Raw genomic sequence first — 24,032 nt, forward strand, 5'->3', positions numbered from 1 at the left:
TCTGTGAGGCATTCAAAGAAATGCATTTTTACTCTGCCATTCTTCCATCAATGTATCCACCCTTGCTAACATCCTACTTTTACAATTCAATGATGCTGCTCCTCAGCTCTTCTTTGTGGATGCAACTTCAACATTAAATAGTCTCGAAGGTTAAGACCTCTGAAATAAAATCTATTTGTATCTTACCAAAGGGAAGTGGTACCCTCTCAATAAGCATCATTTATCTTCATTCCAATGAAGCTGTGAGTGAGTTTTGAGAAGATTTGTACCTCCGGTTGAGGTTCTGGATGTAGGTTTGCTCGCTGAGATGGAAGGTTCGATTTTAGACGTTTTGTCACCATACAAGGTAACATCTTCAGTGAGACCTGGTTTTTTTTTCCAGCTGTTGTATGTATGGATCCAGGCTAACATTCCTGCCGTCCTCCTCCTATGTTATTTTGCATGATTACCTCTAGAGAATAGTGCAACCTCCAAACATTTGAATTTGTGAGCAAAGCCTTTATTTTTGGAGGGGGGGGGGGGGGGGGAGGGGGGGGGGGGTGGGGGAAAGAAGGCAGATGTCTTATAACACATCTGTTCTTAAGAGGAACACCGAGTGGAGCTGAATAAACCTGTACTCTATGACAGAATCAAACAGATAGTCACTCATCGGTATTCATGGTGCAAAGTTCTTGCAGACAGGGGTGAGCCTGTGGAATCTCCTGCTACAGAAAGCAGCTGAGGCCAAGATAATTTAATGTTTTTCAAACAGGTGCTAGATAGTTATTAGGGCTAATGGGATCAAGGGAATGGGGAGAAAATAGCAACAGAGCAATGAGTTAGATGGTCAGCAGGTTTGAAGGGTTGAATGGCCTACTCTTGCTTCTAATTTCAATGCATCTATCTACATGTGATGCTTCAGGGATTATTGGTCTCTTTGTTAAAGGAAGTATATAACTGCACCAGAGATTCCCTCAGATGAGTAAAGATTTAGATGTACCTTGATTTCAAGCAATTTAAGAAAGTGAGACATTATCTTATTGAAACATATAAACTTTCCAAGAAGGTTGAAAGAGTAGATTCTGGGAAGAAGTTTCCCCTGTCTCGGCATCTTGAGCTGGAGGTCAAGCATCAAAATAACGGGTAATCTATTAAAGACTATGATGATAAGAACTTTCTTCAAAGGTTGTAAATCTACTCTACTCCTGTAGGATGGAGATGCTTAGTCATTAAGACCATTCAACAAATGCTTTTGGAGTTTTAGATATTAATAGAATCAAGGGCTGCAGACATTGTGCAGAGTTGCAGAGCTAAAGTACAAAATGGGCTATAATCTTATTAAATAACAAAACAGGTTCAAAATTCTTAAGGTTGCACTTTTTTCGTGGGTTTCTCAGGATATGTGCTAACTTACAAAACAGGACACGAGGAAGCTCAGAGGAACACAGGGACATTGGAATGCTTGTCCACAGATCCCTGAAGGTGTTTGGACAGGTTGATAGGGTATCTTGCCTTTATCAGTCAAGGCAGAGATTATAAGATCAGGGAGGGTAACTGGTTAGGTTACCGCTGCAGTTCTGGTCACCACACTATAGGAAAGATGTGATTTGCACTGGACAGGGATGCAAAGGAGATTAGATTTCTTATCACAGATGCTGCCAGACCTGCTGAGCTTTTCCAGCAATTTCTGTTTTTGTTTCTAATTTCCAACATCCGCCGTTCTTTCGGTTTTCATTTAGATTCACCAATATGTTACCTGGGGTGGAACATTTCAGCTGGGAAGAAGGAATACATTCAGGTTGTTTTTGTTTAGAACAGAGAAGGTTGAGTGGGGGAGGGCGCAACCTGCTTGAGGTGTATAAGATTATGAGGGGCATGAATGAACATTTGAAGTGTCATAACATTCAAGGTTATGGGCCTAGTGCCAGAAAGTCATTGTGTAGGCAGTAGTGGACATTTGCTGATACAGATTCAAAAGGCTGAAAGGCCTCTTCTGTACTGCACGATTCCATGATTCTACTTCATTTCAGCCAGAAGAACACACCAGTAAAAGAAGCAATCGTAAATGCCTCCATCATTTTGTTAGTTACAGTTTTGTCCTAGGCACCTTTATGAAATCAGTCTGGTGTCAATTCACCATTGCATACACGAGGTGACAATTGCTCTTCAATAAAGCTCAGGAAAGGTCTCTATCATTGATGTGTTTTGCTGTATTTCAATAAACAAATTCTTACTGCTTATGAAGTTGTTGGATGAGAGGGAGAACAAAGTGTGTGCTCAGGAAAGAGTGGAACAGGATGGTGAGTCCAGTGAAAGGCAACCAAACATTGACACAAAGTCAATTTACATGTTTCTTTTCCCACATCTTCCCAAAGTTCCTCACTGTTGGGACTTTTGATTATTTCCTTTGTAAGGTAAAGGTTTAGAGCCATTATCATAATTGAACTATGAGACTTGTAAGCTATATACACAAATGTAAAGCTCTATATAGTTAAGCCTATGCTAATATTACAGAACAATATTCACAAAGGTGCCAAACAATCCAATTAATCAAGATACATTATGTCCATCTGTGTATGTCAGCTACCAAATTTGCTGTACCACCTATCTACTACTGTTATGAAGTGCTCTAAGAAGATAGGATTGAGCAACAAATCATTGTGATGATCCCCTAGAGCTTCAGTTGAACGTTATCTCAGTGAAACAAGTGAGCTGAGAGGGATCAGCTTGTGATAGTTTTCTCTTTCACTGTCACAGAATGATAGGCCTATGTTAAAAGCCCCATCATATCATAATGAAAGCAGGCCCATTGTAGTCTCTGAAGATATGAAACCATAACTGACCATTCCTTGCAGATCACTGACACTGGATAGGAAGTCTGGTGGGTGAGAGGTTGAGTGTTAAAGTTAGTTGAATAAGATGGATGTGGGGTGGAGCGGGTGCATTCAAGTTGGTAGCATTGTCCTAGATAGCATCAAGCTTCTTAAATGTTGTAGGTTTCTTGCAGTAATACAAGCAGGTGATAGGATTCCACCACACTCCAGATTTGGGCCTTGTACATGGTAGAGAGGCATTGAAAGTCAGGTGGTGAGCTGCAGAATTCCTAGTGTCTAACCTTCCCTTATAGTTACAGTATGGTTGGTCTAGGTAAGTTTATGGTCAAATGATAACCCATAGGGTATTGATAGTGGAAATTCAATAGTGGTAATACTATTGAATACATAGCAAACATCATTAGATTCCCTCTTGATGGAAATGGTCATTGCATAGCATTTATGTGGAATCCATGTTACATCAGCACTAATCTGAATGTTGCCCAGATCTTGTTGTAAATAGACTGTTATGTAAACTTTGTTCTTTGAGGCAGGAGTCTAAATTGGGTCATTTCTTGATGTTGTGATTCTTCCCAGTTTAAGGTATTTCCATGGCAACATAGATGCCATTTCTTAGCAAATTTGATTCAGTCCACATGATATTAAGAAATGATTGAAGGCACTATATATTGCAAAAGCTGCAGGCACTGACACCATTTTGGCTATATTCCTCAAGTCCTGTGGTCTGGGCGTTGACATCTTCCTTGCCAAGTTGTTCCTGTAAAACTATGACATTGACATCTATCTGACAATATGGAAAATTTCTCAGGTCTGTTAGTTTTGGGAAAAACAGTACATATCCAACCTGGTCAATTACTGCTATAACAGCCTATCCTTAATATGATTAAAGTGATTGAAGGTGCCATAAACAGTGCTATCAAGCTCCTTGATACCACACTTGGTCAAATACGGCCTTGATGTCAAGAGCTGTCTAGGCTGTAATGAAGTTAGGAGCTGAGTGGCCCTGGTGGAATACAATGTGGGCATTGCTGAACAGGTCATTGCTGAACAAGTACTGCCAGAGCACAAGGCTTCAGGACTATTTCCAAAATGTTGACAGTGTGTACCATCAGCAAGATGCACTGCAATAATTCACTGAGACAGCACCATCCAAACCCTTGACCACTATCATCTAGAAGGACAACAGACACATGGGACCACCTCCACCTGTAAGTTCCCCTTCAAGCCATTCACTATATTGGCTGGAAAATATATCAAATTCCTTCAGTGCTCGGTCCAAAACCCTGGAATTCCATCCCAAACGGCACTGTGTGTTTACCTGCACTAAATAGATTGCAGTGGTTCAAGAAGATAGCTCACCACCATCTTCTCAAGTGTAAATAAGAATGGCCAATTAACACTAGCCCAGCCAGCAACACCTACATCCCCGTGAGTGAATTAAAAGATACCCTGGCTAAATTGGGGAGATTATCCTGAGACCCCAGGAGAAAATGCCAGATCAACAGTCTTGAATGTAGAATGCAGACAATTATAATTTTGTTTTAAAAATAGCGATTGATATCCATAGTAATCATGTGAAATGCATTGGGAGCAGCAATAATTAATGAATGATGACAGTTCAACAGACCAAATGCTCCTTTCTCCTCTGCATCCTATTACTGATCTGCGTCTAGGGAGAAAATGCATTCAAGATTTTAATTATCGTAATTCAAACCCACAACAGCTTACAACAATCCAATTTATATAGCCCTGGTGAAAATTTCCATTTTTGTAATGTGCTTACTTTGAAACTTTTATATTAATTACTCCGAGATAAACAATTGCAGTACTTTTCTCTTTAACTTGCACTTCTCTCTTAACAATACCAATTTACTAGGCATTAAGTATGAAGGTGGAAGAGAATAAAATGAACCTCTGCAATTTACTTCTACATGAATCCACATTTAATTAAATCTTGGAAGTTGCTGACCCATCTACAGACTTATTTCCAGCGCACAATCTTGTGATCAGGGCACACAAGTTAAATAATAAATGATTGCTTTCCAGTACTCTTACCTCTTTTTGATGATACTTAATTGCCAACTTTAACCTGGAAAGATCATTAGCAGTCTGCACTTCCAGGATGCTATTGTCATCTCTATAATTAAGTATTATTTCTAATTCCCGGGAGCTCCTTGTCTGGTCCAATAAATCTTTTGCAAATGATTCACACTGATGTGATAATTCCTCATATTCAGATTTAAATTCATTTTCCACTTTACTTAGTTCCTGAAGCTCCCAGCTCAAATGAAATGCAGTCAGAAAGGGGTCTTCACTGGACAAAGCAATTAAAGATGGACTTGCTAAGGCTTTGTATATGTTCAGTCTTGATCGAGAATGACGTAGACTGTCAACATCTGAGCTGGAAACACACTCCACACAGTTGCAACGAACTTCATGAGGCTGTGGTATAGACACTCCCCTCTGCACAAGAAGCTTTATGATCTCATAATTGTTGGTGTGGGCTGCAAGAATTATTGGTGTAATATCTGGTGTAAATTCTGAAAACTGTTTATCTAGTAGTATTGGTGGAACCTGTGGAAAAAAAACACAGGAAATGCATCATTGTGAGCAGAACATACTCTAATCAGTTTTTCTCTCATTATATCAGTGCAACTGGAGCAAACATTAGCTGAACCAATGCAACTTGTGGATTTTTAAGTTTCAAATAGATACTTCCAAAGCCACTTACACTGGCCCAAATCTTCCAATATGGGAAGATGCTTTCAATCTAATTCATATCATTAATGCATTGTGGGTTCCTAATGAAGTCCCAAAATAAGCATATGTATTGCACTTATACAGGAATTTTAAACTTTCAACTGCTGTTTTTATTCTGCCAGACTGCTCTATGATTCTAGTTGCAGTGGGTGAGATAGAACCATACAGATCTAGACTGTTTTCCCTGTACATGCTTGCTCAGGAACCATATAAAAGTCCTTAAACTTACCGACATATTCTTTCAAATGTATTAATTGTCTCACAGATGAAAATACATTCTGTTCACGCAAGTTATCAGCCAGTTCAAGTGGGAGACCCAGTGAGACCATTTTGTTATCCTCTGAATGAGGCAATTAAATTTGAACTAATTATAAGCCTTGAAAGCTATACATTCCCATAAATTCAATCTAAAGCCTTTTATGACTTGAATTGTTACTAATCTTCAACATAGGAGTTTATATTATAGTATAAAAATACCCAGTTATGTTCTCCACTACTACCAACACTTCCCCATAACACTGTTCACACCCTTCCATGTACGCATGCCCTCCGCTCCACTGTGTGGTGCCAGGCAGATGAGGTAATTGTGGGGAAAGCAGAGGGTGGCACAAGCATTGTTACGGTGAGGGTGAGTGTAAACATGGCCCATCGTGAAGGGGGCATGTGAACATTGATCAGTGTATGAGTCTGTGCAGATTCAGAGATTGATTTACATTGTTTAAATGAAGCTGTCAATGAGTTAAAGATAGATAAAGGGGCACAGTCTTAGTTCATGACAAGAAAAGGGGTCATAGCTACACTGTATTTATATCCAACAATTTACCTCCTGATGGTGTCTGTCCCTACACCCTTGCTCCACAAGCATCCTTGCTACACAAGTTGCAGTGTAAAATGGTAAGTGGACTGATTAAGTAGCAGTGAATATTGGACATATTCTCTGTAGAACTGACTAGAGGATTTGGGCTAATAATTGTGAATTCTGCAATTTTTCATACTGGCTCAAAATTAATTCCCCAACAAAACTGGCCCTCCCTGAAGGTCAGAACTGAATGATTCCAGTCATTGCACTGACTAAGGCATACTTTTCAGATGATACACACTTTCTTAGAAGCACAAATACTGGTTCATATGTTTCAAGGGTTGTCTCTTACCAAAGATTTGTTTATTTTATTAGAAAATGACTAATGTATACAGTGAAATTATAATTATATCAATACAGTTTAATTAAAGAATTTTAATGACTTCAAGATGAGTCACTCTGGAGAAGGACTGGACGGCCTTATTGTAAATGCTTGTGATAAAACACATTTTCAGCAATACTATTTGACTACACAAAAACTTCTTTCCTTAGATACCTCAAGGTAATGAAAGAAAGTATTGAAATGTTATGTTCTGTTGCTCAACTTGATTATGCGATTCACGCAAGATTTTAAAACTGTGATTTTACTGATGGATTTTAACATAAACTTTCACTGAACCAGTGAAAATCTAGATTGCAAAACAGTTCCAACATACGATGAGACCATGGTTAATCTGCACCTTAATTCATTTACATGCACTTTCAATTGACTGAACATTCAGAACTTTTAGGGAGAAAATTCCACCAGCTTGTGTGAAAAAATTGCCTCTTGGCTTCATCCCTGACTGATTAAATCTAATGTTTGGATGTTCAGTAAACGTCCTCTCACATACTGAAGATAACTACATTGATGTTTCCTCTCCATTTCACCTAGTGCCACTTAATTGTCTCAGAGATGAAAAGACATTCTGTTCACACAAGTTATCAGCCACTTCAAGTGGGAGACCCCGTGAGACCATTTTGTTATCCTCTGAATGAGACAATTATGTTTAAACTGGTTATAATCCTTGAAAGCTTTAAATTCTGGTAAAGAACTCAATCTATAGCCTTTTATGACTTGAATTATAACTAACCATCAACATTGGAGCTTACACTACAATAGCTGACCATCTGGTCCATTGTATATGTCTTGATACTGTAAATGAGCTATTAACTTATTTCTATTCCTATTCCCTTATCCCATAAAATGCTATAATTTTTTATTAAGCATTGATTCAATTTCCCTACAATAAATTCTGTTTCTGATACAATTTCCATACTGTAGCTATTCCATTTAGAGAAAAAAATCCCTTCTCCCTCTTTGAGGCAATCTCATGCCTTAATTCCCAGCAGACCAATCAGTTTTATTCCCTATTCTCCTACCAGAAACTTTGATACCTTTGCAGATCTTGGTCAGATTTTATTTTTATACTGTATGTTCCAGCAAAAAAAAGCTCTCAGTCTTTCAGAAGCAAAACAAAATATGCTGGAAATACTCAGCAGTCTGGGCAATATCCAGGAGAAACAGCTAATGTTTTTAGCCAGAGATCTCTCAGAGAAATATCAGCATCCTGAAATGTTTGCACCAATCATATTGGAGAAGTGAGAAGTAGATCAAAAGCAGAAGAACCATGCCTAAAAGAAAAAGGTTCTCCTTAGTTCCTGCTAAAAGTAATGGCAGTGGCTCATGAGCATTTTGGAAGTCCATTTCCTAGATGCAGGTATTTTTAGCAGCCATACTTATAAAACTGAGCCACATCCAGAGATAGAGATCAGGAATTTCGAGGAGACATCTACATGAAGAGATTAGTGAGGATGCCAGCTGAGGGGGGGACAGAATGGGGTGTAAACTATCACAAATTGAAAGATTTGTCGAGCTCTGATGTTAGCCACACAAACACCGCTCATTCTCAATTTCCCCAAGTTTCGAAATATTGTTGATTTGCACCACAAGTGCACAAAAATGTAGTCACTGCAGAAAGTTAGGAATTCTATTTCCTGACTTAAGAATCCTTTTGAGACAAAATCTGTGCCACTGAAATGCCACTCAAGTTCAGAGGTTGAGAAAGGGAACAACTGAAACCATGGAGTATCACTCCAACAGGTTTCTAAAGATTTGTTTCCAATGTTTTTCTTTCTGTATCTTTATTGTCTCTCAATTCAATTGTTTTTCTTTCTCTGCACTTCTCCACCATAATTAATTTTATTGCAATCCATTCTATTTCCCTCACTCATTGTTTCATTCCCTATTCTGATACTTAATTGGTTAAGAGAATAATCTTTTAGTGTCATAGATGTTCTAGATACATTGTTGATCACACATCCAACAATTTGTATCTCATGAATTAGAACCAAAAAGTGGGCAGAAATAAAATCTAACTCTTGTAACCCTCCATGAGGTTTCTGCTACAGCAAATCCGAGACCATTATGACTGACAGAAAAGAATAAACCAATGAAAGACGCTCCATCAGGAGGTGATGTTACATTGATTCATTCCAATGCATGTTATATAGACTTAATTCTGAAAATTACATTTTGCAGCACAGTACATGAGTCATTACTATATCACATGTCAAGTCCAAAACCACACAGCACCAGGTTAAGCTGTGCTTCCAAACCACAGCGTGGAAGAAGCAGTGCTCTGAAAGCTAGAACTTCCAAATAAACCAGTTGGACTATAACCTGGGTGTTGTGTCAATTGTAACTTTGTCCACCCCAGTCCAACCCTGGCGCCTCCACAACATGTCAAGTCTGGCATGCTAGGAGTAGAAGGGTGGAATAGGTGATTTTGACTTTTGGGTACCCAAAACTTTCCAGAATTGGAGGTTTTCCTCACCTCAGCAATGCCTGTTGTAAACTAATTACTGGAGATTGTTTGCTAATATTGTCATATCATGAGACTACCCAGATGGCAATGTCAATGTAACTTTTATTTCGTTGGGCAATGTATATCTTCCTAGATCCTAAACATGCAAAACAAGCAGTTTGAAGACATTTCGCAGTTACGTGGGTGAATGTATATGATAGCTTACTTCCATTACTGACAACTAATTCTACCCAAATTGCTTCTATGTCTGTTCTTTCCTTGTTTATACCCCTTAAATATACAGTGGCTATATGCAAACAAGTTTAAATGAATTTGATTGTTAACTCAGGTCCAAAATAATAACCTACTAAAATAAATAATTGTAAAATAATTGATTCCTTATTTATTAAAAATAAGAAAGCCATTCAAATTATGCAGTGAGTGTAATTAACAAAAGTCTTATTGACTCCTTTGGTTGATTTATTGTTCCATTTATCAATGTTTTGGGTCAGATTTAAAATATAATATTATGGCAGCGGAATAAATTAGGCAATGCGTTTTCTAGTATTGATTCAAAATTCTGAACATCTTGACTGCATTTTATAATGAGGAACCTCGAGATTAAAAACAATGCGCTGTTTTTAAAAACAAAAGCTTGGTCCCGTAACATTCAATTCAGATACGTCATACATGTTGTACACTTTATTTTTGAGACAACTTACTTGCTTTTCTCCACTAGGTTTCTTATGATTTAATAGTAGTTCAACAGCTCCAACAACTTCCTTCCTGATGGCATGGAGAAGAGCATCTCCTACATACACATTGAAACTCAGAAGAAGTTCAATAATTTCCAAGTTCTCATTCTCAATGCCTATGAGAAGTGCAGTCCGTCCCAGAGGGTCAATACAGTTGATGTTGATTTTAAAATAAATCTCAGCTTCTTCAAGAGCTTGTTTGACACTTGCGTAATCACCTTTCTCAACAGCACTCAGGTAAGCCTTTTCTGCAGGAGAGAGTTCAGTTTCTGCTCTCACAATTCGAAGAGAAATTCGGTCTCTGTATGGTGCATTGTCACTTCTTTTGTAGTAGAGCTGAGCCATAGTTCATGCCATTTCAAAGCCTTGTCTCTTAAAAAAAGGAAAGCATAAATATAATTTTAACAGACTGGCTGGTATAATCTTCAAGATAATAGTTACAATTCTTTTCAGAATAAAATCAGAAGAAAATAATCTTAATGTTACATTTCAGATATCTGGAAGAATGATAGCATTGCAATGGTAGGGGATTTTAACTTTCTAAACATAGACTGAGACTATCATACGAGAACTGGCTTGGATGGATAGGAATTTGTGAAGCGCCTACAAAAATATTTCTTTATTTAGTATGTGAATGAACCTACAAGAGAAAGAGAAAAATTTGATCATCTCTTGAGAAATAATACAGGGTAAGTGACTGAGGTATCACTGGGGGAGCACTTTGGGACAGTGATCATAATTCTAGAAGTTTTTTTTTCTTTTACTATTAATTTGTTAGTTATGGAAGAGGTTAGACCTGATCTAAAGGTTAAAGTTCTAAATTGGAGGAAGGCCAATTTTCACAGTATTAGGCAGGAACTTTCAACGTTGATTGGGGAGGTTATTCGCAAGTAAAAGGGCAGCTGGAAAGTGAGAAGGCTTGAGAAATGATATAACAAGAGACCAGAGGCAGTATGATCCCGTTAGTGCAAAGGGCAAGGCTGGTAGGTGTAGGGAATGCTGGATGATTAGAGAAATTGAGGCTGTAGTCAAGAAAAAGGAGGCATTTGTCAGGTATAGATAGCTGGGATTGAGTGAATCCCTTAAGAAGTATAAGGACTCTATGAGTATACTAAGAGGGAAATCAGGAGGACAAAAAGAAGAAATGAGATAGCTTTGGTAAATGGGGTTAAGGAGAATCCAAACTGATTCTACAACTAAATTAAGCACAAAGGAGTAACTAGGAAGAGGGTCCCTTAAAGATTAACAAGGCCATCTACATGTGGAACCACAGGAGGTGGGTGAGATATTAAACAAATATTTTGTGTCAGTGTTTATTGTGGATAAGGATATGGAAACTGGACAACTTGGAGAAATAAACAGTGTTACCTTGAAAAGAGTCCATATTAGAGAGGAGGAAATGCTGGACTTCTTAAAATGCATAAAGTTGGATAAATCCCTGGGACCTGATTAGGTGTATCTCAGAAATTTGGGGGAAGCCAGGGAAGTGATTGCTAGGCCTATCATTGAAATATTTGTATCAATCATCTTGGGTGAGGAAAAGCCAAGGAACAATCGACCTGTGAGTTATCGGAGGGGATTCTGAGGGACAGAATCTACATATATTTGAAAAGGCAAGGACTGATTAGGGACAGTCAGCATGGCTTTTTGTGTGGAAATTTGCGCTTTACTAACTTGATTGAGTTTTTTTGAAGAAGTGACAAAGAAGATTGATGAAGGCAGAGTAGTGGACATTGTTGATTTGGACTTCAGCAAGGCATTTGACGAGGTTCTGCATGGTAGACTGGTGAGCAAGGTTAGATCACATCAAAGCCAGGGAGAACTATCTATTTGGATATAAAATTGGCTTGAAGGTAGGAGACAGAGGGTGGTGGTGGAGGACTGTTCTTTGGACTGGATGCCTATGACCAGTGGTGTGCCGCAAGGTTTGGAGATGGGTTTAACTGCTTTTTGCCATTTACAGAAATTATTTGGATGTGAATATAGGAGATACGGTTAGTAGGTTTGCAGGTGACACCAAAATTATAGTGGACAGTGAAGAAATTTATCTCATACAATGGGGCCTTCATTAAATGGGCTGAGTAGTAGCAGGTGGAGTTTAATTTAGATAAATGTGAAGTGCGGCAATTACGGTGAGGCAAATCTGGGCAGGACTTATACACTTCATGGAATGTTGCCAAACAAAGAGACCTTGGGGTGCAAGTTCTTAGTTCCTGAAAAGTGGAGTCGCAGGTAGACAGAGTAGTAAAGAAAACATTTGGTACGCTTGTCTATATTGCTCAGTGCATTGAGTATAGGAGTTAGGACGTCATGCTGTGGCTGTACAGGACATTGGTTAGGCCACTTTTAGAATACTGCATTCAATTCTGGTCTCCCAGCCGTAGGAAGTTTGTTAGAGTCATTGACATGTACAGCATGGAAACAGACGCTTCGGTCCAACTCGTCCATGCTGACCAGACATCCCACCCCAATCTAGTCATATCCCTCTAAACCTTCCTATTCATATACCCATCAAGGTGCCTTTTAAATGTTGCAATTGTACCAGCCTCCATCACTTCCTCTGGCAGCCTATTCCATACATGCACCACCCTCTGCATAACAAATTTGCCCCATAGGTCTCTTTTATATCTTTCCTCTTTACCTTAAATCTATGCCCTCTGGTTCTGGACTCCTCCACCCCAGGGAAAAGACTTTGTCTATTTATCCTATCCAGGCCCCTCATGACTTTGTCAACCTCTATAAGGTCACCCTTCAGTCTCCGATGCTCCAAGGAAAATAGCCCCAGCCTATTTAACCTCTCCCCATAGCTCAAATCCTCCAACCCTGGCAACATCCTTGTAAATCTTTTCTGAACCCTTTCAAGCTTCACAAAAACCTTCCGATAGGAAGGAGAACAGAATTGCATGCAACATTTCAAAAGTGGCCTAACCAATGTCCTGTACAGCTGCAACATGACCTCCCAATTCCTGTACTCAATACTCTGACCAACAAAGGAAAGCATACCAAACGCCTTCTTCACTATCCTCTCTACCTGCGACTCTTCTTTTAAAAAACTATGAACCTGCACTCAAAGGTTGCTTTGTTAGGCAACACTCCCTAGGACCTTGCCATTAAGTCCTGCTAAGATTTGCTTTCCCAAAATGCAGCACCTTGCATTTATGGAAATCAAACTCCATCTGCCACTCCTTAGCCCACTGGCCCATCTGATCAACATCTGTTGTATTCCAAAGTAACCTTCTTCACTGTCCACTACACTTCCAAATTTTGTGTCACCTGCAAACTTACCAACTATACCTATGTTCATATGAACTCCTATGTTCATATCCAAATCATTCAAATAAATAAAGAAATGTAGTGGATCCAGCACCAATCCTTGTAGCACTCCACTGGTCATAGACCTCCAGTCTGAGAAACATCCCTCCATCCCCACCCTCTGTCTTCAACCTTTGAGCCAGTTCTGTATCGAAATGGCTAGTTTGCCCTGTATTCTATGAGATCTAACCTTGCTAACCAATCTCCCATGGGGAACCTTGTCGAGCACCTTACTGAAGTCCAAATCGATCACATCCACTGCTCTGCCCTCATCAATCCTCTGTTTCTTATTCAAAAATTTCAATCAAATTTGTGAGACATGATTTCCCACACACAAAGTCATATTGACCCAATCAGTCCTTGCCTTTCCAAATACATGTTCATTCTGTCCCTCAGGATTCCCTCCTACAACTTGCCCACCACCAACGTCAGGCTCACCAGTCTACAGTTCCCTGGTTTATCCTTACCACCTGCCTTAAATAGTGTTACCACATTAGCCAACCTCCAGTCTTCCAGCACCTCAGCTGTGACTATCGATGATACAAATATCTCAGTAAGAGGTCCAGCAATCACTTTCATAGCTTCCCACAGAGTTCTAAGGTACACCTGACCAGGTCTTGGGGATTTATCCACTTTTATGCATTTTAAGAAATCCAGCACTTCCTCCTCTGTAGTATGGACATTTTTCAAGCTGTCACCATCTATTTCCCTACATTCTTTATCTTCCATGTCCTTTTCCACAGTAAACACATGCAAAATTGTTAAAGTTTAAAGGGTGCAGAAAAGACTCCCAAGGATTGTGAGTTGGAGGGTTTGAGTTATGGAGAGAAGCTGAATAGGCTGGAGCTACTTTGCCTGGAGTGTCGGAATCTGATTGAGGCTTGTAGATTTATAAAATTATGAGGGACAATGGTTAGGTTGAACAGCCAAGGTCTTTTTCCCTGTTTAGGGGAGTCCAAACCTAGAGGGCACAGCATTAAGGTGATAGAGGAAAGATATACAAGGGATATAAGGGGCAATATTTTCACGCCGAGGGTGGCATGTGTATGGAATGAGCTGCCAGTGGAGATGGGTATAATTAAAATACTTAAAAGGCATTTGGATGGGTACATGATTTGAAAGGATTTAAGAGGGATATGACCAAATGCTGGCAAATGGGACTAGACTATCTGGACGGTGTGGACAAGTTGGATCAAACGGTCTATTTCTGTGCTGTATAGCTCTCCGACTCTTTATTGCTGGATCAGGTCAGGACTGTTCAACATTCAGGACAGGAATGGCTATATAAAAGGTGATTGAAGCTGTGTACTACACAGCAGCAGAAGCTTTTAATGCATCTTTGATCACCTCAATAGTTACCAGACAATATGATAAGATACCTTATAGCTTCACACAAATGGCCAATGGTAAATCAAAGCACTGTTAGCAATTCACATCCATTATCACTAATAAAGCCTGCAATCACCTATGAAACATTTGGATTTTTCAGAACAAAACAACTGCGTGTCAGAGAAACTTAGTTATATAAAAGGCAATGTCCAAACAGAAAGCCAAGTTTGAAAAAAAAATGTGCCAACTGAACTCTCAGCAACGCTGTTTGATAAAGGACCTTCATTTGTGTTTAAAGAAAATAAATTTAAAGGAAAAATATACTAGGGGAAACCTATCATCAAGAAACACAACAGGGAATGAGCATGTTTTGAATTATTCTCTGAATTGCCGTATTTCGATGAAGACACACTGTATTTTTAAAATGATTACAGCCTCAAAACTACAACATTATTCCTGAGGCACAGGTCACCTCAGCAAGTAACTTTGTGTGAAGTATCTGTGTTGTGTGCGTGTACTAGGGGTGATATTTCTTTCATAATTTTAATTCTGTGGGAATTAAATAATTTATGATTTACTCAATTTTGCTCAAGGCACAGTCTACTCCCAAATTGGGGATTTTTCTTGGATAATTTATTTACTTTGATGTTACAAAGAGAAGAACTAAAACATCAAAGAGGTTGTGTCAGAAGTTGCCAAAGTCAGGTGTTACTGCAGGTATATTTTCTACCTTTCGGATATTCATTTCCACCATTCGGAGAGTGGAGGGGGAGTTGAAAAGCAGAACTTGCATTTACATAAAACCTTTTACAATATCAGGATATTGCCAATATTCTGCAACTAACAAAATACTTTTGAAGTGGAGTTAATTTTGTAATGTAAATGACCCAGCAGTCAATTTGCACAAGACAAGGTCATAAAGAACAACAATTGCAAGTTGTCAAGGTAAACCCATACTTAATCTTTGAAAACAAGTGGGATGGTAGGGTCAGGTGAACAGACACGGCTCAAGTAACTTTACTTAATAATGACAATTATTATCATGTTTCTCTGGCTGCCAGTTGCCCTGTACTCCATCCTGCCCTTCAAGTCCAATATCCTCTTGCCCAGAGACCAAGGTGCTTCGCTTCTTGGTCTTCAATGTCAATCTACTTGACTTCCTGAGGTAGCAAACTGTTTTCATTGCAATTATTCTTATTATAAGACAAACCAAACAAAAAAAAAGAAAGCTGAAGGGAAAAAGAAGAGGAATTGCTGGAGGAATTTAGCAGCTCCGGCAACTTCTGTGGAGCGAAAGCAGAGTTAGCATTTCAGGTCCAGTGACTTGGATAGTTTATATATCATTAGGATAATTTATTTACAGTTGGTGGAGGGCACACTGCTGCTTGTGAGCCTCCTAATCCTTCTTAATTCATTCAGCAGGTAGTTGATATCTTTCCCATACTACCTGTTGGAACCCAGGCCAAGCTGAAATGATTCTGGAGTGTCATGCTGGATTACTCTGCAGGCTTCACTAGTTCAATTCTGGGGACATGATTGCAGTCAGAACACTTGCATCCTGTTTGTGAGATTTCTTGTATTATCATTAACCTAATAATGTGTTTTCATTTTTGTGTACGTGTGGAAACCTTAATTGTGTCAGAGGTAATGACTGTCCTGATCACCAACCGGACATCTTGATAAATTGTACAGTATTGGCTCATACAGTGGATTGTTGCAATGTGGAAGCATCTTGATAGAGTGTTGAATGTCAGGCATTTACATGTTGGCTAAGGTGCTTGACATTATCCATTAAGTGCAAATCAATAAACAAAAGTCTTCCCTGTTCACAACATAGAATGAGTTGTCCTCTGAGGCTTTGAGTAACAAATTCTAATCTTTCTATCTCAGAAACAAACTGCTGCTATTCCGCAATGAATACATCCTCCAAAAGCCTCCAGAGAGAAACACAACCTTTTAAACCATTTTCATTCAAAAAAATTACAGTAAGAAAAACATTTGGTATACAAACTGAGATAAGCACTTATTTCTGTATGTACGGAACAAATGTCTACTATAATATGGAGGCTTTTTAGACCCTGACACTGGAGACAAATATGGTCCAAGGACCATTCTGCTTGGGAGTCAGACTGCAGGAGTTATTATCCCAGGGATAGCCTCCTGATTACATGCTTTCACACTCAACATTTATTAAGGACAGCATCTCAGCTTCTGGTATCCCCAGTTAGGGGAATGACCAGTGTTAAAACTTTTTACTAACTAGGATCTTCCTCATCGAACAGGACATTAAGTTTTGATTATTCCCAGAATGCCAAAGGGCCATATCCTTGGAGAGTTTGCATCCTCTGCGATAAGTGGAAGGCCACTTTGCTGCTTAAAAGCCCTCCCAAATTCTGCCTAAAGGGGCCTTGAGAATGCAAATTGCTTACTGTCTTCCATTGAGCAGGTAGTTAATATACTTCCACTCTAAGCCACCCTATAGAGCCATTCGAAGTGGTGAAATGTATCAAAGGGAGCTGTTTTGCTAGTTTCCCAGTCTCGCACTCCTACCTGATAGTCTGCCAATTGCTTGTATATCCTAATCATCCTTTTTTCCATACAACAAGGATGAAGAAAGGCCAATCAGAAAATTAATATACCATTCAAAGCCATATCATTTGCTTTGTTGAATTTGAATGGCATCAAAATCAGATCCTCTATAATATTCCACTGATCTATGCGTGGAAGATAGCAATGTCAATTGTACCTATTTACTTATCAACCTATTATACACCTCTAGAAGAGGTGGAACTTGAATCCCCCAGGCCTCATAATTCAAAGGTAGGGGTACGACCACTGCACCACAATAGCCCTCTACAATGTCAATTGCATATCGGTTGCAATTAATTATCAGCAGGTGGAGGGCTTTCATGGGGACTTGAGCTGATGTAAAGAAACACTACTTAAACTGAGGTGCAGTTGAGTTAAGTGGTAGATGCCTGTAGTTAAATGTTATAGACTGGTATAAAATTGGTTTATCTTTCAGTTGCTTGAATATAATAAACACAAAATAGATACAGCACCTAATGCTGCAATTCTCACCCTACCATGGACTTCAACCTGTTGACCCTATTAAACATGCATCAGTCAACCCATTACTGTTTGTCGAAAAGTTTGATCTCAAAAACATGGCTTTCATCCAAGTATATATGGTAGCTTAGATTGTTTATTTTGTGGTAGCTTTTATTTTAGTATCGGAACCAAGCGGGTGCTGTGTTGGCCAGCAAGAGTCAAGCTGTCAGTGTTGGTCTGATTTTGAATGGGGGAATTATGATGTCTTTCACTGGCACTGCAACCAGGTGTACTGATCACAGACAACCCAGTTGAAAGGGAGAATCCAATGGTAAACTCCTTCCTTCCTCTGAAGCTCATCAAGCTTTGCTCTGAGGATGTGAAAGATGCAGCAGACCACGATGAGTCTTGAAATGAAAATTGTTTAATCACCCCTAAGGGCTGAACAGTGACACTTTGTAAGGCAGAATGGGTCCAAGTTTGCTACACACATTGGTATGGGTAAAGACCAGAACCATGAGTCACAGGATAGCATTGACTGTCCAGTGGGCCTCTTGTTTCTCATGTGCTCATGGTAAAGGAAACTGCTGCTAGGATACTGCACATCAACCTGACAGACTTGCTGAGTACTTCCAGCATTTTTAACATCTTGCTTTCGTCCCAGTGATAAATTTAGCCTGAGTGATTTTATCGCATGTTCCATTTACTAACTTGCAATTCATTAAATATTAAACTAAATACCAAGAACCAGCAATAATTTTAATACAACGCTCCACAGAATTTTGTGTGTGTGTTTTTTCACTAGACCTTCCTACTGAAAGAAAATCACTTAAGGGTTAAAGGCAAACAAAAGTTGAATCATGGAACAAAATTACAAAGCTACAGCTTTTTACCAATATCACGTATCAATTCTTAAGATCTGCAGCTGTAAGTACTGACAAATGACATGGCTCACTTGTTCTGGCAATAAGTATTCCCAAGTTCAAGTGACAAATTTAAAATTCCACATCAATTTAGCAGCATGAACTCAGTATATTATTGACAGAATTTGCGATATCATAGTATTCAATTATCGCAGATTTGTTGTAGCACTACTTATCAATTTTATGAATATTGATACCAGTTCAACTGGGACAGTTTAATTTTCATTTTTGTGAATCTTCAAGAAGTATGGCCTAGTTTTCTGAAGTTAAGTAGATATTAAGGTGGTTAGTACCTGTAAAAATCAGACAATTTAACATCTTTGTATTGTTTCATATTACTAACTCTATGTTCTGTAAATGTAATTTTCACTTACTTGTACCATTGAATTATTTTAAATAATGATTCTTCTTTAATGCTTTTATTTATAAGGTTGAATTTTTCTGAATGAAAGTATGATCAAACAGTCACCACCAATACTCCTGTTAGACAAATGCCAAGGATAACCAGGTATATTATCCAATCTAAATTCTTCTTGAAGTAAGCTTTGAAATACCACAGCATCTGCTTTAAATTTCTTCATGTAGCTTTAATTTTATTCACTGAAATACTGGAGAGATATGGTCCTGCTTTTGGAGTTGAAAGTGGCTGGGGCTACATTTAAACACTTTTTTTTAGCTCAATCAGCCTCCCAACAGGTGGCCAATTTTACAAAATCTGGCAAAATGTGATGGGAACATTTCAGACGCTACCCATTCCTTCCTTTACCATTTTATGTGCATTCTCACATGACTGCCTGTCACCAATGGGCCCGGAAACTTCCAGTCATTGTGTTCAACATATCATGTTTAAAGAAGTGTGCATCCAGACACATGCTGAAAGTCACTGAAAATTTTTCCATAGTGATGAACAGTACATTCTAGAATATTTACCTCACGTGAGAAATAAAAAAAACGAGATCTGCAATGAAATTCAGGACTCTTCATCGCTATAATACTAGGTTTCATAATATAATGATACCGTTGAAATTTCTTTAATCCATCTTGTTTGCCAGTGCTCATATTATGCCTTAATCCTCCTTGCCCTGTGCCATTCCATGCTGAACTCATTGACTTGCCGATGTAATATCTGACAGCAGCATTAACCTCTTTCACAACCTTTCATTCCACCATCAATAGCAGCTTCTCTTAACACCCACGTGCCATTTGATGTTCATACTGCTGCTTCTTCACATGATATGCAACATCCAGCAACCGTATAATCCTGCCAAAGCTACAGCACCTTTACAAAAAAATACTACTTTGCTTGCAGATTCCTATATCATTTTTGCACTAATTTTTGAGTTTCAGGTATTTGTTTAGAACATCATAAAAATGCTCACAGAAAATTACTTGCAATTATACACTTAAATATCTCAAAGTACTTTGCAGGGACTGTTAAATGGAAAAAATGAACATATATAAATGGGTGTTCTCTACAATATTCAATTAATGATAGATTTGTACATGAACGCAACATAGCAGAATCCCACTTGCATCAAAGTTGATGCTGATCACCTCACAATGTTGAAAATCCAATCGTATTACTGGCAACAGCCTAGGCAACAGTCTTTTTGACTGTTAGCTGTCAGGGGTGGGATGTCTTCCCTTCTGGGGAAGTCCTGGAATTAAATCTTCCCCGTGGAGCTGGAAGTCCCAGCAGCAAGGTTCCCACTGCTGACTGAGGGCATAATTCCCTCAGATCCCTGGCAATCAGAACGGCTGGGATGCCAATAGCTTTGTCGATGGCTTTCGGGCCTCATGCCCTCACTAAATTCAGAACGTTATTGCTTTCGCTGATGGAATTAAGTGACCATCTCAATCAATGCAAGAAGACTGGCCTTGAAAACCTGGTAGCACTGCCAGAAATGATTCAATGATATTATGCAGGTAGTCATGGTCAGCATACATATCTTCAAATGTCATCTCATACTAACTGTGTCACCAATCTGTAAGGCTGTTTAATGCACCTTAACATCATTGGTAGTCCCAATCAGTCAGGGTTCAGGAATTATATTCAGACATTTCACCTCACCAATGTTTGGTCAGAGTGTTCAGTACAGGAGTTGGGAGGTCATGTTGCGGCTGTAAAGGACATTGGTTAGGTCACTTTTTGGTATATTGTGTGCAGTTCTGGTCTCCTGCCTATCGAAAGAATGTTGCGAAACTTGAAAGGTTTCAGAGAAGACTTACAAGGATGTTGCCAGGATTAGAAGATTTGAGCTATAGGGAGAGGTTGAATGGACTGGGGCTGTTTTCCCTGAAGCATTGAAGGCTGAGGGGTGACCTTATAGAGGTTTACAAAATCATGAGGGGCATGGATAGGATAAATAGACAAAGTCTCTTCTCTGCATTGGGGGAGTCCAGAATTAGAGGGCATAGGTTTAAGGTGAGAGGGGAAAGATACAAAAGAGACCTAAGGGGAAACGTTTTCACGCAGAGGGCGGTACGTGTATGGAATGAGCTGCCAGAGGAAGTGGTGGAGGCTGGTATGATTGCAACATTTAAAAGGCTTCTGGATGTGTATATGAATAGGAAGGTGTTGGAGGGACATGGGCCGGGTGCTGGCAGGTGGGACTAGATTGGGTTGAGATATCTGGTGAGCATGGACAAGTTGGACCGAAGGGTCTGTTTCTGTGCTGTATATCTCTATGACTCTATAACACACATATCCCGATGTTGCTACCAGCTCTTTATATACATTCTTACTAAACACTCTACCCATTTATTCAGCCATGTAAGGCAATATCAAATATAGTGCAATAATCTGAATCTATAAGAATTTTCTCATTCTGTAGCAGAACAAGGTAGCATGCAATAGAAAGGAGCACAGCAAAGGTGGTGGGAACCTATGGAGGGGCAGATATTCTGCAAGTGTAGCTGGCTGCAATAGAATCTGGACTCACTGAAAATGACAGATTGTTATTATTCTTTCTCAACCTTATTCTCATCCTGATATTTGGCATGAAGTGAAAACTGAAGACCTGTTACTCTAGACCTTTTGCAGTGTAATCGTTCAGATTTTCTGATTTGAGAGAGCCCAAAACCATCTTTCTTGTCAGCCTCAATGGGCAAGAAAGCAATATCACACCACTGATGAAGAAGTCTCATTGTTTGATCTGACATTCACCACTGCCAGCTCAGATTTTCATGTTGTCATAATTTATATGGCAGTAAATTTAGGAAACACATGGCAGGTCTCTGGGAATGAGTAGGCTGTAGCACAACCAGGGAAAAGGATAGTTTTTGTGCCAAATGGTAAGTTTGCAAATGATCTCTTTTTTATAGGACACAGATGAAGACTGAAATGGGGTGGCATAGAATGGGGAGAATTCTAAAGAAAGTGCAAACCACGATGCTTGTTGTATTTTCAGACCTACCAACCACTATCAAGGAGCATGGGGCAATCCAGTTCTACTGTGGCATAGATCGTCATGGAAAAAATGGAGTCCACCCTTTTCATTATGCAAGTGTGGCTTCTTGCTAAATTTTTGCTGCAATGCAGCCTTATCTGGTCCCTGTCTTGGCTTCCATTGTGCAGAATCAGTGCGCAGAGTTATACCCAGAGTTTGGGAACAAGTGTCGCAGGCGCATCCTTGTCAAAAGGGATACCAGTAGAGTTATTTTACTGGAGGTAGCCTCACAGATGGCTGCCTCACAATTCGTTATCCTATTAAGGATGGTGGGTCAGCTTTTAGTACAAATGACGTAATCACAGGGTCATAGCCTTCCCACACAAACATTCCAAGTGACACCTAGTTGAGGCATTATTGCACAGATTGGATGCCCAAAACATGCAGAACACAGCTCATTCACATATTGATTCCTCCACTTTATTACTAGTGCTGAAAATGGTCACACTTTCACCATTCTAGAGGCACCACCTGCAATTTCCAGGCTATGCTTTCCTTACTAAATTCCTCCTCTGGAGTTTTCCTACCACCAGCATCAGCACCAGCAGACGCAGCAGGGGAGTCCAATTTGTCAGCAAAAGTGTTTAAATTAATGTTTTATTAATGTTAGCTCAAAGAATATTTTGAACATAGTTTAGCATTGAAGTGGGATAAAAATGAATGAAAGTTAATTCACCATTCAAAAAACAAATGTCAAAAACACCATGCCTATTAATTAGTCAGAGATCAATAAACTAATCATTTAATTTTCAAAGGGTTAGTAGGCCAGAAGTCACTTATGCTCTGAATTTGAAACAATGCCTTAAATGAGGACTAATTTCTTGCACTATTAACAATTAAAATAAATCATTCATGGCAATTGGTTATTGCCCATCCCTTTTTGTCCTCAAGAATCCTTTAGGGAACATGTAATGTTCAGTGCAGCACCTACTTCAACATGGGATGTAATACAGCATCATGTGCAAGGATGAAAAGCACCAAATTCACTTCAGGAAGAATGTTTGGCACATAAGAAAGGGAAGCATGTTAATGCAATGTTATGTATCTGCTACACTTAAGATGAAGACGGGGAAACTGTCTGACTTGATGTGGATAAACAATGAAGTTCACGATGAATTACTCTATTCCAGAAAGTAGCACCAGGCACAGATCTCAGCATAAATGGTTTACTACTGACATTTCAACAGAAGCTTATCGTTAATGTTTTACATACAATTCTGTAAATAATAATAAAACAAATTATATGTTGATAATTATTTTGAAAATAGTATTGCAGGCAGTCCTGTAAACGTAGGATGTTTTTTTCGGTAATTTTGGATCAGGAGTGCAGATTTAAAGGATGGATTCAGTAGTAGTGCAGAGTCCTGAACACACAATTCAGATTGATTTTTTGGTAAAGTACTGAAGGAATTCAGGCAACATAGTAAGCCTGATCCATTCCTCAGGCTGATGTAGTGCTTTTATAACGTACTTTGAAAAAGAGTACAGGAGATTTCCTAGTATCCTGATTAACATTTGTCCCTCAAACAACATGATTTAAAAATACGAATTACTAGGTCATTTACTTCACTGCTGATTCTGTAACTTTGCTGTTCCTTGATGTTTGTCTGCCGTGATGATCTGCATCATGATAGCATCTACACTTCAAAAAGTACTTCAGACTGTGAAGTATTGAGACATTCCTGAAGTTATGAAAGCACATGCTTATATAAAGGGGAAATTTTCTTTCTTTTTCAAAATGTTCCCTTTCAATTAATGAATCTTAATAGCACTTGTATCACCTTGTTCTTGTAGCACAAATTAATAATATGGAACACTGTCAAGTGCTCACACATTTTTCAAGTGACCTTCTTTTCTATGACATCCTATCTTACCAATAGGACAAGGTTCTTGACCTACTTCATAACAAGCTAACTATGCTTCAGGTACTTCACTGACTGGGAAGCTCTTTGGAATCTCAGGAGGTTATTAAATGTGCTATATAAATGTCAGAAT

General features: G+C 39.0%; 1 protein-coding gene across 2 annotated transcripts in view; it reads right to left on the reverse strand.

Moving 5' to 3' along the window:
- trpc4b (transient receptor potential cation channel, subfamily C, member 4b) overlaps positions 1-24,032 on the reverse strand; it is an 85,162-nt gene that overhangs the window by 30,121 nt on the left and 31,009 nt on the right. For both annotated transcript variants that reach the window (XM_060826786.1, XM_060826788.1), the window contains exons 2-3: positions 9,941-10,345; positions 4,869-5,387 (exon numbers count right to left, since the gene is read on the reverse strand). In XM_060826786.1, coding sequence (XP_060682769.1) covers positions 4,869-5,387; positions 9,941-10,318 — 897 coding nt within the window. In that variant the 5' untranslated portion in view covers positions 10,319-10,345. The remainder of the gene's footprint in view (positions 1-4,868; positions 5,388-9,940; positions 10,346-24,032) is intronic.

Source organism: Hemiscyllium ocellatum, chromosome 6 (genome assembly GCF_020745735.1).
Source record: "Hemiscyllium ocellatum isolate sHemOce1 chromosome 6, sHemOce1.pat.X.cur, whole genome shotgun sequence".
NCBI lineage: Eukaryota > Metazoa > Chordata > Chondrichthyes > Orectolobiformes > Hemiscylliidae > Hemiscyllium > Hemiscyllium ocellatum.